The sequence below is a fragment of the Anastrepha obliqua genome, chromosome 1 (assembly GCF_027943255.1).
Source record: "Anastrepha obliqua isolate idAnaObli1 chromosome 1, idAnaObli1_1.0, whole genome shotgun sequence".
Taxonomy (NCBI): Eukaryota; Metazoa; Arthropoda; class Insecta; order Diptera; family Tephritidae; genus Anastrepha; species Anastrepha obliqua.
The window spans coordinates 72,090,913-72,109,276 of NC_072892.1; the positions used below are offsets into that span (position 1 = coordinate 72,090,913).

The following is an 18,364-nucleotide window of genomic DNA, read 5'->3' on the forward strand; positions in this document are numbered from 1 at the left end:
ACCTTACATCACAACTTCCATCAGGAAATAGAAGAAAAGTATGGAATTTTCCGTATTTTCTTGTTAATTTTTTTCGAACGATTAATTTTTTCAAAATCTTCGCATGAACTGTTTAGTACTAATCTCTCAGAATTCGCGACGCTTTTCATTAAGATTACACTGAATAACAACCCAAAAATATCTTGTTTAATGATTACATTTTCTAAAGCAGTTTTTCATGCTGATTACAAATCTGAAAACCGTTTTTCTCTATCACGTCAGGTTTTTAAGATATTAACATAAACATACATTTTTTAATCCCTTATTGTTACGAATGTATAAGAAAATAGAGTTTAGTTTACTAAGTTAATAACATATTTGCTATTTTTTTTTTTCAGTGAAAACAATGGCGTCTAGAGGCTGCATCAATTCACCAGACTTGTTTTGTTATGTGTGCGGCTATCTCACAGACAAAAGACACCGAAAGACATTTACACCATTTCTGAGAAAAGCTTATGAACTATACTTTGATTCAAATCTGGACAGCGGCAAGTTATGGGCACCACAGTTCATTTGTTTGACATGTGCATGCAACTTACGGGGTTGGATAAGGAAGGCTAAAAATAACAACCATCTAGCATTTGGAGTCCCTATGATATGGCGTGAGTCAAGCAACCACATCACTGACTGTTATTTCTGTTTGACAAATATCACAGGTTTCTCATACAAGACTCGTTCATCTGTGAAGTATCCAGATATTCCCTCGGTTTCAAAACCAATTCCACATGATCCAGTCAGTTGTCCAATACCAACATCACCTACAGAATACAGAGTCGATGATGCAACACAAGAAGAAAGTTCGTCTTTCAGCAACATGGCAGACTCTGACTACAATCCTGATGATGATGAAATTCACTTGATTAATAATGATGATCTTTGCGACCTTGTACGGGACCTGGCACTAACAAAAGGTCAAGCTGAACTGCTAGGTTCACGTCTGAAAGAGTTTAATTTGCTATCACCAGATACAAGAACTTCACAATTTCGACATAGGCACAAAGAACTCGTGCAGAGAGACGTACGAAACAATGTCGCTTCTTCTTGAAAAAATTTGCTATCCCGATTACAATTGGAATATGTGTGGTGATTTAAAAGTGATCACTATTCTCATGGGAATGCAGACAGGGTACACCAAGTACTGCTGCTTTATCTGCGAGTGGGACAGCAGAGATAGGAAGCACCACTATATAAATAAGAATTGGCCCATTAGAGATAAAATGGAGCCAGGTAGTATAAACGTCCTGCGTGTGCCATTGGTTGAGCGTGAAAAAGTTATTATGCCTCCACTTCATATAAAGCTGGGGCTCATGAAAAACTTCGTGAAGGCACTAGACAAAAACTCAGATGCTTTTCGGTACCTATGCAACAAGTTTCCAGAGTTAAGTTATGCGAAAGTGAAAGAAGGTGTATTCATAGGTCCACAAATAAGGAAGACCATAGCAGACAGTCACTTCGAAGATTTACTCAGCAGAACTGAAAAAAAAGCATGGTTGGCATTTAAGTCTGTTGTAGCCAATTTCCTTGGAAATAATAAATCTCCTGACTATGTAAATATTGTGCAGAAGTGCATTAGTGCGTACAAGTTAATGGGTTGTAACATGTCCCTCAAGATTCATCTCCTCGACTCACATCTCGACTTCTTTCCAGAAAACCTAGGTTCTGTTAGTGATGAACATGGTGAACGTTTCCATCAGGACATCTCGGTGATGGAGTCACGATATCAAAGTCGATGGAGTGCAGCAATGTTAGCCGACTATTGCTGGATGCTTTAGCGCAACATGCCAAATTGTCAGCACAAACGCAAGTCTACAGCCAAGAAATTCAAACCAAACTAACTTTTAATTTAAGGAACTTTACGTTATACCTATGTATTTTACAAGTGTATTATATCTTAAACCATGTGTATTTATGTTAAGTAGTACTCTATTCAGCGATATATGCTCTACTGTGACTTGCCTGCGAGTTGTTTGCTTTGATACAATATTAAACATATATAAATGGTCAATGCCAAATATCTCAACAACGGTGGGTGATACAGACAAACGGTTTTTATATTTGTAATCAGCATGTCTTACTTGTCTTAAAACAAGTGTTGGTTTCCAAGATATTTTCCGAAAGTTTTTTTTTGTTGATCAGTGTTATCTTCCTGTTTCCGTATGTCAAAAGGAAATTGAGTAGTTATTGTCCACATAAGCACGCAAAATGATTTCAATGATGAGTATTTGAAAATGTAAGCCTTGATTCGTTTCTTTGACGATGACGCGCCACTTGTTGAAGCTATTGAATGTTGTTTGCCAACGTCCATGGCATTGCCGTCTATATCCTCTTTATCGTTAGCACATTTAGTTGGTGACGGAACGCACACAACAGTTTGTGGAAAGCAACCATATTTCTGCAAATTCCAATTTTCTAGCACATTTTCTATTTCAACTGATGCTGTTGTAGGCTCAGGAAAGGTGTTGTTTCGACAGGTTGGGTCCAGAGGGTGTTAGATGAGTGGGTTAAAGATGGCATGCATCATCCTGCGGTATACCTTCACATGCCGGACATATATTGATAATGTCGGGATCGATTCTGTATAGGTAGGAGTTTAACCTGCCACAATACACAAACCTTAATTGAGTCAAAGTTACGCGGACCTCACGAGGCAGCTAAAGCCCTTCGTCTGCATTAGGTGATGGTTGAACTCCGATAACGACATTTGGAATTCGAAAGTTTAGGAAGGTGGTGAGAGTCGCCCTACGAATGTCGTTTAATGTCTGTCCGGTTCAGTAAAAAAAGTAATTAAAGTGTACAAGTGGCGAAAAACAATTTGAAATCGGAAGGAGTAGTAATATCGGTAGTATTGACCACTTCTTTCGATAGCGTTTCTTTTCAGCAACGCTATTTTTTGGAAAAACGCCTTACCAGAAAATTATGAAACTGTAAAACTTTCATGTAGTGATAAAAATGAATGTGTCCTATGAAAATTAAAAATATCGACACCGAGACAAAAGATCTACGTTTAAGGGGGTAAAACATGTTTTCTCAAGCTCAATACAAACTTGGTTCTAAGTCTTGGGCATAAAAGAAGGTTTTAGGCTGCCGGCATGACTCGGAGATGAACCAGTAGTTTTTATTTCTGTGCAATACCGATATTCTGTCCAGAATACTCACAGTGTTACATTGAGGAATAACACTACGAAACCACCTGTTAAACAAGCAGTTTGAGTGTCATCTCTTTCCAGTTGCTGACTGGCGTCCTTATTCCCTTTCCTCTCACTTCACTATGTGAACAAGATGCCTTCTGATAGTTTCAGGTGCAAAGCGGAGATCAAAGCGCCAGTTAATCGGCACTTTGGCGTCGCTCTATAGAAACCCTATAATATTTTTTACCAAAAAACCAAACAAGCAACCCCAACCAGCTAGCCAAAAAATAATGAAACCAGGTTACATGTGGCACATACAGATAACAAATTGTTGATAACGTGGATATGTATGCCACACATATGGATATGTATGCCAGCACAAATATACGGACAGACAAACATGCGAAAAGCAAGTGTCCAACGAGCGATGATGATGACGATTTCCTCGTGTAAAACAACGAAAATGGGACACATTTTCCAGGAAAGAATTGACGACACTATCAACAAAATATTGACGCACATTGTGAATAGTGGTTTTTTGCTCCTGCCGCTGGCGCTGTAGCCAATTTGTAAGCTGCTGCACTTTCGAATATCGTCAGAAAAAAGTAAAAAGAAGAAATAAAAAGCAAATTAATAAATTATCAATACCTACACCTACATAGATGTGCCACATGTAAAAGCTAAGTAGTCAAATTGTTGTTGTCAAATGCAAAATGTGCGATGAAATCATCATTGCCGTGTTGTTATTGCAATTGTGTGCTATGTGTTGTTAATTGTCAAACGTATTTAATATGTTGCTATAGCGATTTGGGCGCAGCACTGCTGCATCCTACTCGTTGTGGCACAAATATTTATAACCTGTGCAATAGCCGATTGCTTGTATGAGCAGCAACAATTGGCAATAATCAGATTTGGACATTCGTGTGTATGTATGCAATATTTGCACAATTGACAGATTTTGTTTAACAATTTTGTTTAGCAATTGAGAAATCAATTTTGTGTGCCAAAAATAAATATAGGGTGATCAAAATACAAATTACCACTTCAAGTCACCCATTTTCAGTCGATGGAAGACATACAAGAGAATTTTCCGGAGAGAGAAATGAATCGATTTCGGCAAATGCGTTTAAAATGTTTGGATTCTGCTCTACTTTAAAAGCAGTATCATAAATTAGAATGATTAATAAAAAATCTTTTTTTTGATACTTTTTTGTCAGAATGCCGTCTAAATTTTTCAGTCTCGGTCACTACTATACTCTCAAGGTACTAAACGAGTTGCTCTGAAATATTTTCAAATTAATTGTGAAAGAGAATTGTTGTCCAAACTTTGCGGTAATTAAAAAGAATTCAGGATCATCGACTCTCCTCCGACCTCAATAACTTTAGTTTGCACGCATAAACGCTCTCGGTTTGAGTCATACAATGAGTAATGAATTCGCCCGTGAGGATGGGCTAACCTAGCACGTAATTGTGGAGAGGAAAAAGTAGATCTTTGATTTCAGTACCGACGGCTTGAACACCACATTTGTTCGATAATCGTTACATCAGTGGTCTTGGCATTGTCAGTTGGTTGCAGTCTTAGAGATGCAAGTCCGCCTTCTTAGCCTTTTTTGTGGGGTGAAGTAGAACCAGAAAAAATCAACAAAGTCTTGGGTTAACAGCAGTACTATAATGTGAAACCAGCTGGGACAGTCGCATGAATGAAATCGTATTTTTATATTTAGACTACCCCGTTTAAAGAAAATAAAATAAAAGAAAATTGTTGAATAAATCTAAACAAAACACGAGTCGACATAGAATCCAATTGCAAATTAAGTGTTTGCATAATAAAAAAACAAAAAAGAAAATTGTTGGAGCTTAAATAAAACCAATTTGTTTGAGAAGTTATTATATATATAAAGGGTGTTTTTTTTAGAGGTTAGGTTTTCAAGATGAAATAAAACGTATATAATTTAATGTTATGGCCAAGAATTTAGCTTTATTATAAAGATAAGGGTTTGCCATTATGTTTTAAAAATGATTTCGGGCAAGTGGCTGCCGCGGCTGGCTCGAATAAATTCCAGCCGAGAGGCCCAATTTTCGACCACTTTTTGCAGCAATTGGGGCCGTATGTCAGCAATAACGCCCCGAATATTCTCTTCCAAGACGTCAATCGTCTCGGACTTATCTGCGTAGACAAGCGCCTTCACATAGCCCCACAAGAAATAGTCCAGCGGTGTTATATCGCACGATCTTGGAGGCCACGCCACAGGTCCACGGCGCGAGATAATGCGCTCACCAAAAGTTTCCTTCAATAAATCGATTGTCGTCCACATCAACATCGTCCAATTCAGGCACGAAAAAGTCATTAATCATGGCTCTATAGCGCTCTCCATTGACTGTAACATTATGGCCGGCTTTATTTTTAAAGAAATATGGACCAATGATTCCCTCTGCCCATAGAGCACACCAAACAGTGACCTTTTGAGGATGTAACGGCGTCTCAGCAATGGCTTGTGGATTATGTTCACTCCAAATGCGACAATTTTGCTTATTGACATACCCATTCAACCAAAAGTGAGCTTCATCGCTGAACAAAATTTTCTTGTGATGCGTCGCGCGAACCGAACCATTATTTTCGTAATAAATTTGCACGATTTGCAAACGTTGTTCAGGTTTAAGTCTATTCATTATGAAATGGCAAACCAAACTGAGCATAAATCAAGTGACAGCTGTCAAAAAGACCATCTACGAAAAAAGTAGTGCCAACTTGAAAACCTAACCTCTAAAAAAACACCCTTTATAATTGGCGCGTACACCCTTTTTGGATGTTTGGCCGAAGTTATTACTTGAGGTAAATTATATGAGTTGTTGTGTTTTTATTTTTATTTTTGGATATAAACAATCAGAAACAAAGAACGATTCGATCTTTAAACTCATCACATCGACCATTTTTGTGATTCTTCCGGAGAACGTAAAGCAAAACTTATGGAACACTTCGCCAATTTTGAAGGTGATATGACAATGACATACACTTACTATTTTCTGCAAGTTTATATCAAGACCAAGGATATGTCCATAGTCACACGGAGGCATTTGGGGATCACTTTGTGGCACTTTGCTATCTTGGTGATGCTTCATCTTTTTGCATTCGCTTATCAATTATAAATAAATAAAATAACTCCAACACACTCCATCTATGTTATCTGCGATGGATTTAAGGAGTTCTGTTTAAAAAGCCACACGTGAATAGAGCCTTAGCGGGTTATCAGTGTGAACTTTCAGAAACACCGAAATCATTTATTTAAAACACAATTCTCATATATATTAAGAATGCCCTTTTCTCCCGCGGATATTCTCTTGAGAACCGGACTGAGAATTGAAGAAGAAACTCGTACATACATACATACATATATACTTATATTTAGTAAGTAAATACTTTGAAAAGACCGAATAGCCTGAAGTTCCTATTCGTTTTTTAAGGGCCTTATAAGAATAAGGATGTAGGTATCTTCAGCAGATTAGGAACGATCCTTCGTTCTAAAATATCTATCAATCTATCGAGGCACTTGGGCCTCTATGCCCTGCACTAGAAAAACATTTAAAATTTGAAATCAGTCTTACATATTAAAATATATTTGGTTTTTTTTTTAGTCTGATTCAATACTTCGGTATGCCAAAACTCGCATTGTCATGGATTGGAGTCATCCTCTCTTTTCCCTATTTTTCGAGTTACTTGTACGGGAACGAGCTTGCCAGCCCTGGGATACTGTTAAGGACATATGGTCAGTGGTGCAAAGCCTTTTAATGTTTGTCCGAAAAGCCGCATCGATCGAGTTCTGCCATAAATGAACGTGACACCCTGCAGGTGTCCAGGTACCCGAGGCAGCTCACCTGATTTTATTAGCACATCCTCCATAGTTCTCTTCATTTTGTGCAAGCAGACAGTTTGGAATTCCTTGTGGGCTTGGGCCCGATTTCGCATTTCTGTTTTCGATCCTTTTCTCAAGCATTCGCTTTATATTTTTTAAAGAAACATTTCATATCATTATACACAAAGCAACATCATCTGTCATCATACCTTGTTTCCGAAGAGATTATAAAAATCGATCATATTCTTAAACGCTATATTCGTTAGTCGTTAGCTAACTAAGGGACGCAGCGTATGTAGTTATCTACAACAAAGGTTAGCCGCAAAAATGCGAGATCCAGCAATCTTAACAACGTTGCTGCGCTGTCAATTGAATAGGCCTTGGTGGCAAAATCGGTACGTCTCTCTCAATGGGAGTTAGCAATGCCAATTATTTTCTAGATACGAAAAGCAATGGATGACTACGCCTGAGTATTTGGTAAGTGGATCTCGGGCCTACCCCAAACCCACTTCAAGACAATGTAATACAATCCAATCCAACAGATCACCTTGTGCCACGCATAATGACTGCGCCTCAATGGCCAGCCTCCGCGCTTACTCGGATAGCTAGCAGGCGAAGTCACACACATTTTTTATGATGTACCATTTCGATACAAAATGTGTCGTATGAGTATTATAGCAAGAGTACTAAAACAGCAACAACTAATACACATACGATAAACACAGTAAGAGTTCATACATATATACATAAGAATGATATGGTTAAGTAGCAAGTTGCTGCGGCAACCCACAGACCCACTAACTGAAATAAATCTTACAAGCATTAAATTTTATTTTAATTCTTTTTTTTGTGCTTGCGGTTACCCAAAGCGCTTGTTGCAGACAGGTACAATGAATGTAAGCCTGCAGCAAACAGATAGCATGAAAAGAATAAATACACAAAGAAATTGAAACGAAACTTGCCACAAGCTGATGGCATTCTTGTACAAATCAGGCGACAATCGCCAAACAGTGGAGTACAAATGAATTCATGTACTTGTGTATGCGTTTATATGTACATGTACATATACACACACATACTATGTTTATATGTATGATTTGTAGTGGACCAACTGACATGGATAAATCTGTAAATTCTTGTAAAATTTGTGGAATTTTAGGAGTAAAAGCAAATAAAAGGCGGCTTGGTACTCACTGGGCGATTCGGCACCATGTAATGGACTCTCACAGTCCACAACCAATGCCTCGTTATCGGAGTCGTCGTTGTGCTGCAAAACTGTGGTGGCGCCGGGCACAAATGGTTCCATATTGCTGCCAGTCGCTGTGGCAGCACTAGTGCTCGGGCTCGAGGTGCCCGAAGTGGCTGCGACATCGATAGAGTCATCATCATTTGTAGCGGCGGCTTCCAGTTTCTGCCGCTTAATAGCCGGTGAGCCGCTTATGCTGAAATTAGCATCATCGCCACCCATGCCGCTGCTACCTGCCGCTGGAATCGTAATGCCACCTGATTGTGATGTCGCCGATGGTTGCTGTTCCAAAAAAAAGGAAATGATAAAACACAGAATAATAAAAAGTAGTAATTGCAATCTAAAGGTGTACTAAAAGAAAATTATTTACATAATCAAATCGAAAAACGTAAGAAATGGGCGATTTTTAGTGTTGCACTTAGAGGGGAATGCAAATAAAACAGTAAATTTAGGGTAGAATGGAGCACAAATGGAAGTGTGCTGCACCTGAAGAAAGTTACAAACGGAAATGAGTTTTTGCTGATTACTTTCCCGATAATATGATATTTCGCATTTAACTTGACGCCAGGCTCGATGAAAACGATGGGAGAGCGCCCATCTGCGGTTACAGCGGCCCAAACCTCCTGATGGCCAGTCGATGAATCAAATGCTCGTATGAACAGTCGGTCAAATAAATCCTAACGCTTTGGGAGTTTACGAATTGCTCAATTTGAAAAATTTTCTCGTCACAAAACACAATGTTCGAAAACGGGCCACTTTTGGCCAAGCCAAGCAACTCTTTCGCTCTCTCAAGTCTGACTTGTTGCTGCTTTGGTGTGAGATCATGCGTCTTTTGGGTCCTGTAAGGTTCGACTTTAAGATAATTTTTTAGTATGCGGTAGATGCTACGATTAAATATTTTCATTTTCTTCGCCATTTGATTGGGACTTCGTCGGGGATTTCGCTCAAGTCGCTTCTTCACTCTTTGAACCATTTAACGTGACTTTGCAGTCTTTTGATGACCACCTCCATGAGATTAGGCGATGCTACCAGTATCATTGTATCGAGTGATGGTGCGATAAAAAAACTTTATTTACTGTAAGGTGCTCGAGCTTACGAACAACCGCTGGTTGTTATTTTCTAGCCAAATATTATGACTTAACTCTGGTACGTTTGAAATCGATTACTGATTTTCTTTTTTCGCGTTTACTCTCGGCAAAATGCTTTCGTGCGCTTGTAAGCAATTCTCTGGACTGTCATTTAGCCAACTAACTGACGGCGCAAGCGATCTGAAGTTGGTTGCACTGTAGATAGGACCCTGTAGATAGGAAAGTCCGCACATCACAGCCCAGGTATGAAATTTTTTTTTACAAAAGTGTTCCTGGCAATGCGAGTCATGATTACTGATTCTTTGTAATTTGTAAGCAATCGTGGCATAGCCTTAATGATGATGCCAGTTGCTCACATCGAAACTGGCAGTAGTTTTTTTTAGTGCCAATAAAGGGGAAGGTTATGCAGATAAATTCAAATATCATGCGTGTTGAGACGGAAACCATTAAAAAGGTATGGCGCAATTAGGATGGACAGAATGCGCAAATGCGAACCTAACCAATGGGTAAGGCGTGGTCCACCCGGTATATTATATTTTACATATATTTACATGCAGATTTTATCTCACTTAGCTTCTTGCTCTTTCCGCCACATACATATGTGAGTATGTATGTATGCATATTGCACTGAGTCAATTTGCCATTACACCAATGCTTTCCGCCAATTTGCATTCTGAAAAAGGTTCTTTGAGGCTGTCATTCAAGTCAAACCAAGCGTAACTGTTACTTGCGTGGAACGTGTCATGGCTTAAGGAGTGTTTAACAATAACGATTGTGTGAGTAAGTTCGAAAATTATGAAAAATAAGGAGCAAAAGTCGAATAGCAAGAAAGAATTAATAGGAAAACAAAAGTGGGCTTTAACAGGAAAAAATTGTATTTGAATATATTTAGCCCTGAGACGATTTTTCAAAATCATGGAAAAACCAAACTTAACAGCAAACGGAGATGAACAATTCTTGAGTAACACATGGGCTGAAAAGTCCCGAGCCTAACACATGCATGGCTCTAGTTTTATTGCATTCACCTCTTTTTTAGCTAGTACTAATCTTAAAAGGGCTTTATATTGCATGAGCACTTAACTATGAGAGAGCTCTGTACAAAGTGTGTGCCCCGTTTTCTCACTGGTTCGTTTCATTAAGATAACGAACCGTATCACAAGTCAATCAAAACAATGACAAAACCAGATTAATTGAACAGACCTACAAAACGAGCTCGTCGGTAAAAAATTTCACTTGAATGAAGAGGTTATCGCTGAAGCTGAGGCCTATATTGAGACAAAAGATAAAGGGCTCTACAAAAATAGTATTGAAATAAATTTATGATTTTGTTTAATTTAATTATGATTATAAAACGATAAACATAAAGCGTACACTACAATAATGGCGAATGCGCAACTGCACCACAACATAGCAACTCTTCTCACAAAGGCGACTCCACCCGTAAAGGAGCTCACCAAGAACCTCAAGTAACACTCACTCAATCCTCTACTTCCCTACTCTCCCAAAAGCTAAATGAACTAATATTATTTCGATTCTTGAACAGCTTCGAACTAAAATCTATAAACAAAGAAACAATTCAAATTTATGGAATTTCACCCACTCGGTATAAAATTCATTTCTTTCTTATTTGATACCTCTCCAAAATGTGATCACCTTCTCCTCTTTCTAGCCTAGAAGCCACGGTTATCAACACAAGACTAAATTTTTAAAATAATATTTGAAAATTTGCGCAAAGGCTCCTCATAATTGATTCACTGCAAGGAAGTCCAGTTGCTGGAAACATGTAGAGCATAACATTCGCTCGAAATTTATAAGTGCATTGGCATTTTTGAGAAATTATTTGTGCAAAGTAGATAATTTCTAAGCACTTGAGATTTGTTGAGCTGTCAATAACTCTTAGCGTCTAAACGTACTATTTTTTATTAAAACATTGTAGCATCCATTGCTATTGTGATTTTTTTGGTATTTGATCTGAAGATTTGATTGCTTTTTGGCACTTTTTTTAAGTTATTTTTTGTGTTCTGCAAATATAACTTGGTTGGCATTTGATCTCTGAGTCGACGTCCATTGGCCGTTAGCTAAATTTAGTTTTAAGATTAACTCCTTAATTTTTTTTAGTTTTAAAAAATAAGAAATAAATAATTGCCGAGTACACTTCTGTTAGGTGTTTGGCCGAGCTCCTCCTCTTATTTTTGGTGTGCGTCTTGATGTTGTTCTACAAATGGAGGGACCTACAGTTTCAAGCCGACTCCGAACGGCAGATATTTTTTATGAAGAGCTTTTTCATGGCAGAAATACACTCGGAACTTTGCCATTGCCTGCCGAGGGGCGACCGCTATTAGAAAAAACTTTTTCTTAATTTTGATCTTTCACCGAGATTCCAACCGACGTTCTCTCTCTGAATTCCGAATGGTGTCACGCACCAGCCCATTCGGCTTTTTTAATCTGAAGTTAATTTCAGCAGCTTGAAATTATAAGATCATAGCGGAATGAAACCCGCTGTGTGATTTCATGTGTGTATTGTAAATAAAGGGTGATTTTTTTAGCTATTATCTTTTTAAACAGTTGGTTTAAACAGCTGACGCACGTTTCGTGTTCCGTTTCACTGTCAAACATCTTCAGTTTGGTCTATAATTTAACCATGAATCGTCTTACAAACGAACAACGCTTGCAAATCATTGAATTTTATTATAAAAATTGTGTTCTGTTAAGAAAGTTTAAGATCCACTTTTTTATCGAAAAATTGTGTTCAGTGACGAAGCTCATTTTTGGATCAATGGGTACGTAAATAAGCAGAATTGTCGATTTTGGAGAGAAGATCAGCCAGACGGATTGCAAGAGCTACCAATGTATTCAGAAAGGGTCACAGTTTGGTGCGGTTTATGGGCTGGAGGTATCATTGGACCGTACTTCTTCAAAGATGCTGCGAATCGTAACGTAACTGTGAATGGTGAGCGCTAACGTGAAATGATATCCAATTTTTTTCGCCCAAAATGCAAGAGCTTGACTTGCATGACATGTGGTTTCAACAAGACGGTGCCACATGCCACACAATGGACTTGTTGAGACGCGAGTTCGGTGAACATTTTATTTCACGTTCGGGACCTGTCAATTGGCCTCCCAGATCGTGCCATATAACGCCCACAGAATTTTTTTTTGTGGGGCTATGTTAAAGCTCATGTCTATTCAGACAAGCCTGCTTCAATTAACGCATTGGAAGACAACATTAAAGCATTGGAAGGCAACAATAAAGCATTTATATGTGAGATATCGGCCGAAACATTGGAAAGAGTATGCCAAAATTGGACTAAGTGGATGGACCATTTGAAGCGCAGTCGTGGTCAACATTTGCAGGAAATAATCTTCAAACATTAAATTACATGGACCGTATGAGTACTATCGATTTAAATAAAAATTGCATGCATTTTTCTGAATTTTACGTGTGTGTTTTTGAAAAACTTTCCTTTAGCTCTTAAAAAATCACACTTTATAATTACACACATATTTATAATAAAACAAACTAAGCCTTTAAATAAAATTGGGAATACGATTGCCAAATTTTTTTAGGTATTAAATATCTGCATACATATATGCGGTAAGTAAGCATGAAAAAAATCTATTTAACGGTAGAGGTCAATGATGGGCAATTTCTCTTTGATTCATAAATTTTTGTGCCGTAAAGGTTAACACGTTACTACATTAATGCCTACATGAAAACTTATAAAAATATTTACACAAGAAAGAACCCTGCAGGAAAAGCCGACACCAGTGATACAAAATTCCAATTCGCAACTAGTGTTTTTTGGATCATTCAGAATTTAGCTAATAGAAATAAACTCTTTAAAAGTAATAGGAACAAAGAACGGGTAAAATTAAAAGAAAAAACAAATACGAGATGTGGATGTTAAAACAAAATGACCATGAGCCAAATGTCAAGGACTGCTGTTTAGCGTGAAGCCGCCTTCTCTTTCGAATGCAGCACCTCTCGCTCCTGTAAGCAAATCGGTATATGTAGAATATGTATTGTTTTTTTTTTTTTTTTGAGATAAAATTTCTTTTTTCTGAGATACAATTTCTTTCAATTTTGTAGAATTGTAGGCAAGAAATCAGTTGCATGCACATTTTTTAATGTAAAGGCGTATAATTTTATGTGAAGTATTACGTTATGTCTTTCGATCTATATATGGATGGTCCTTCACTAAAATATCCCTCTTTTTTTATTTCAACAGAAGCACCTGAAACCCGACAAATCACACAACATACTTATATATAAGTACAAGTGAAGACCAAAATGAAAAAGACTGAGCTAAAATAGAAACGACATGAGCTTTGTTTTGATAGCTTCGAGTTTATTTATTCAAAATAATGTATCAAACACTGTTTGGCGCGATCTAAAAGCTTTTCGAAAGGGTGTTTCAGGTAACTGACTGGAATGACCTTCAGGATGTCGGTACAAGCCTTTTGGATGGTTTCTACGCACGCAAAACGTTTTCCTCTTATACCCAAATGCAATTTTCCGAATAGATAGAAGTCACAGAGAGCCATATCAGACGAATACGGTGAGTGATTGATGGTTAAAATGTGATTTCTAGTCAAAAAAATAGTCTCAAGAGTAGATTGATGAGATGGTGCATTATCATGCAATAAGTGCCAGCTTCCTTTTGCGCGGTGTTCAGGGCGAATTTGACGAATTCGATGCAGCAAACGATTCAAAACGCCAAGATGGAAAATTGCATTGACGATTTGGCACGAACTCTTGGACAATTTCCTTGCAATCGTAAAAACAAATGAGCATTGACTTGATTTTTGACGTCTCCAAACGCGATTTTTTGGGTGGTGGCTCGTCTGGGGCTTTCCATTCGGCACTTTGACGCTTAGTTTCAGGTGCATGTTGGAAACACCACGTTTTATCACCAGTTAGAATGTTGTAAAAGAAGTTCTCGTCTTTTCTCGCCTCTTTAACGAGGTCTTTCGAATGTTGAATTCTGAGCAATTTTTGGTCCTCAGTTAACTTGTGCGGAATGAAACATGCACAGACCTTTCGTAAGCCCAAATGATCAGTAAAAAAGCGATAAATCGATGTTTTGGAGATATTCAACTCCAATTCCATGAAATTCAACGATGATTTCAGTTCATTTTTGATAAATTTACGAACAATTTCGATGGAGTTTTCGGTGATTAATGATTTTGGGCGGTCCGTATGTTCATTGTCATTTATTGTCATTTTTATGACACCAGTATTGTTTATTTTGGACTTTATTAAATGTTTCAATTTTTTATATTGTATTTATTCTTTCTTTTAACTGAAATAATTTTTAGAAATATTATTGACTGTTTTATATTTCCTCCATATGCTTTATTGGCTCTTGTACTAGAATCTGTAAGGAGTCTTTGTTTTGTTATATGTATTCTAGAGGTTTAGGAGTTTGTTGCTTGGATAGAAGGAGAGAGATATGACATTATAATGTGCTGCATGACATTATAAATGGCACGTCATATTAAATATCATGTGAGAAAATGAAAAAAAAAATATTGGATGACATGATTAGTGACATGAACCACAGGGAAGCCTGAAAAAGGGGCCAGTTATTTGAAAAGGTGTTCAATGTCTCTTTCAAATATTTAACGACGATTTTCTATGATCTGCTTGCAGCTTGCAAGACTTCAGATTTCGACTTCTTACTGGGTAGCTTTGATATACAAATAAACACACATTCTAGTTTGTACTTCTCCACAAATATATCAGCTTCAAGATATGCAAACGGAAATTTCATTTTCTTGCCATATTGCCTTTAGATGCCAACAAAAATGATCTTAGGCCAGTGACAGACTCTTGTCGACGGTTAACCCTTCTTGATTTTGTTGGTTACAGAAGCAGAGGAGTCATTGCCAGTTAAGGTTTAAGTAGTATATACATGGTATAGTCAGTGTTCCATTGAACGCACAAAATCATTTAGCGAAACCGAAGAATAAAACAAAGAAGGATCGATAAAAAAAGTCGAAGAGTAAGCCACCTTCAAATAAAGAATATACAAGTACAGAGCAGATGGCAGCGGAAAAAATAAAACTCTGAATAGCACTTGTAATGTTTTCCTACCAGAACTAAGGAGGCGACTTCAAATGGTGAAAGAAGCAAAAGTAGAGAGCTTTAAAGAACAAAAGATTTGCAGGTGGAAAAAGGGTTGCTGGCTAAATGCAACAAATGAATGAATGCCGAAAGTAGAGTAAATATTAAAAAACGTGTCTGCAAATGAATAAATAAATAAGGTGTAAAAGAAAAAAATGCTAAAGTACGAAACAAACATGAAGAAAAACTTGGAATGGAAAGAAGAAATGTAAATACTACCCATAAACCATAACAGGCACAGCCGGTTAAGTCGGCCACGCACTTTAAAGTGATACAAATTGAATTGTTTTTATGCAACTAAAGAAGTAACTTACTACGTATTTACGCTGGAAGCGAATCACGTGACCATGACGCCAACATTGCATGTGAAGGGGGAAAATAGCACTCAAGAAGATACAATAAAGAAAATAAAAAAATAAAGTATCTGAAAAAGAGCAACAATCGGTGGAGGAGCTGCACGTACAATATATTTTTCTTTCATTGAAAGCTTAAGCGGAGAATAAATATTCGGAAAAAGAATGAACATAAAATGAATAATAGTAGATAATAGCGACCTAAAAGACCAACGTGCATAGATAAAAAAAGAGGTGAAGTAAATTGTAGGTACTAGAATTAAGCTACTGCACACAATAACAGTTTAACCCTTTAACGACTCCACAAACTCTAAGCACAGTTAGACAAAAATATGGATAATTATTAAGGTCGAGCGCTAATTTGTGGTCAAAATTGACAAATTCAAAGTGGTGGATCCAAAGCGGTGAACTTTTTTTAGCTCGTTACTTTTTGCTGAAAACTTGAATTTTGTGGTTTTTCAGATTGCTGATAACTAAATACAGCATAAAAAATCCAAAAAAAGCGGATGAAATATGAGTATGCAGTAATTTGGAAAACATATTCATGACATTTCATCTGCCATTTGGAAGATCATTGAATGGTCAGTTAAATTTGTGGACATTATAAATTCGATTCCATTATTTCAACAGCCAATGCAGTATTTAAGGTATAGAAAATAAACTGAAAAGACCAGTGTTTAAAAGTGAATAAAAGGTAAATATTGTGGTTGTATCGAGTGTTTTTTAAGAGCTTGAGGACTTGTAATGATAAAAGAAAACATAAATATTGTTGGAATGAATTTTGTTTTATTATAACTTGGTAGATAATTTCAAAGGATTTTTTTTTTAGTATAATGGTATACAATATTTCGATCAATGTCGACTATGGTCGGTATACAATATTTCGATCGGTCCTATTTTTGTATAATTTTTCCAATAAATCTGGCATCAATAGTGCAAACCAAAATTCAGTCAGCTCGCCATTTACAGTAACGACCGCTCCCTTCTCATTTCGAAAGAAATAAGGGCCGATGATGCCGCCAGCGTGTAAACCGCACGTAAAATGGGCAAAGTGAAGCTATGAACTTTGCGAACAGATTTACATTTTAAAAGCCACTTTCCATAATTTGGAAGCCCTGTTCTGGCATTAAACGAGTCATGATGACTTGAACAAACCTTATTTAACAGAAATGTGAACACAGTTTGCCATTCTGCTATCATATCTATTGATATCAATAGTTCTCATGCAGCTAAAAACACACCCGATATTAACACACCCGTTTCTAGATTTGATTGAAACGTACAAGGAGGAGATTAAAAATAATATATATATACATATATATACATTAGGCCGGGTCGATTTGTAGGGAAGCAAAAAAATCGCCCATTGCTCTGTGAAAATCATATTCTAGGGATCAAAATAAGAAACTTTGCCGAAGGAACCATACCTCTAAAACGAATTCTGATGTCCCCCAACTTGGGTCGAACTTTTAGTGTCTTTTGTGGGGAGGCAAAAAAATCGACCATTGCTCTGCGCAAATCATATTCTAGGGATCAAAATAAGAAACTTTGCTGAAGGAACCATACCTCTAAAACGAATTCTGATGTCCCCAAATTTGGGTCGAACTTTTTAGTTTCTTTTCTCATGTAAAGGCCAAAAATGGTGATATTTTGAAATGATTGTATGGGGAAACCCCCACGGGAGTTCCAGGGGGTGAGCCACTGGCACGGGTGGATCGGCCGTCCAAAGTTAGTGGGGGTCGGTCATACATTTGGACTCGATTGGAGCACTCGAAATGGGTCAAAGTGGGATTTTTCGTTCGCCCCAAATTGGGGGACATCAGAATTCGTTTTAGAGGTATAGTTCCTTCGGCAAAGTTTCTTATTTTGATCCCTAGAATATAATTTTCACAGAGCAATGAGCGATATTTAAATCGACCTGCCCTAATATACATACATATATATATATAGTATAGTAATATAGTAATTGGCGCGTACACCCTTTTTTCCTCCTCCTATTTGTTTCGTTCTTCTTGATGTTGTTCCACTACCGAACGGCAGATATTTTTCATGCCAGAAATACACTCAGAGGTTTGCCACTGCCTGCCGAGGGGCGACCGCTATTGGAAAAAACTTTTTCTTCATTTTGGTCTTTCACCGAGATTCGAACCTACGTTCTCTCTGTGCATTCCGAATGGTAGTCACGCACCAATCTATTCGGCTACGACGGCCGCCTAAATAAAATTCAAAATAATAAATACTTCGTGATAATAAAAGCGCCTGAATATAAAAAGGTCGTAAATTTTCTGTCGCAACATACTATTAAATAGCTAAAAGCATTACATATCTCAAATTAAATTTGATCATGTTTTTGTAGCAGCTTACATATGCATAATTAGGGCGGTAGAGCCATGAATTTTCATCGACAATCTCATCTCATTGGCCGGTCTAGGATGTTTCGGCAGGGTAGGACCAGAGTTTTAAATTAGTGGTTTTAAGCAAATATTTGAAGAGCCACCTCTCCAAATGTCATGACGTATATAACATGCATTA

The 18,364-nt window shown here is 37.4% G+C and overlaps 1 protein-coding gene across 2 annotated transcripts in view; it reads right to left on the bottom strand.

Annotated features, from left to right (window-relative positions):
* The window catches only part of LOC129236385 (chromatin-remodeling ATPase INO80), a 132,013-nt gene that overhangs the window by 61,602 nt on the left and 52,047 nt on the right, over positions 1 to 18,364 (bottom strand). For both annotated transcript variants that reach the window (XM_054870743.1, XM_054870744.1), the window contains exon 14: positions 8,213 to 8,546. In XM_054870743.1, the coding sequence (XP_054726718.1) occupies positions 8,213 to 8,546 (334 nt within the window). The remainder of the gene's footprint in view (positions 1 to 8,212; positions 8,547 to 18,364) is intronic.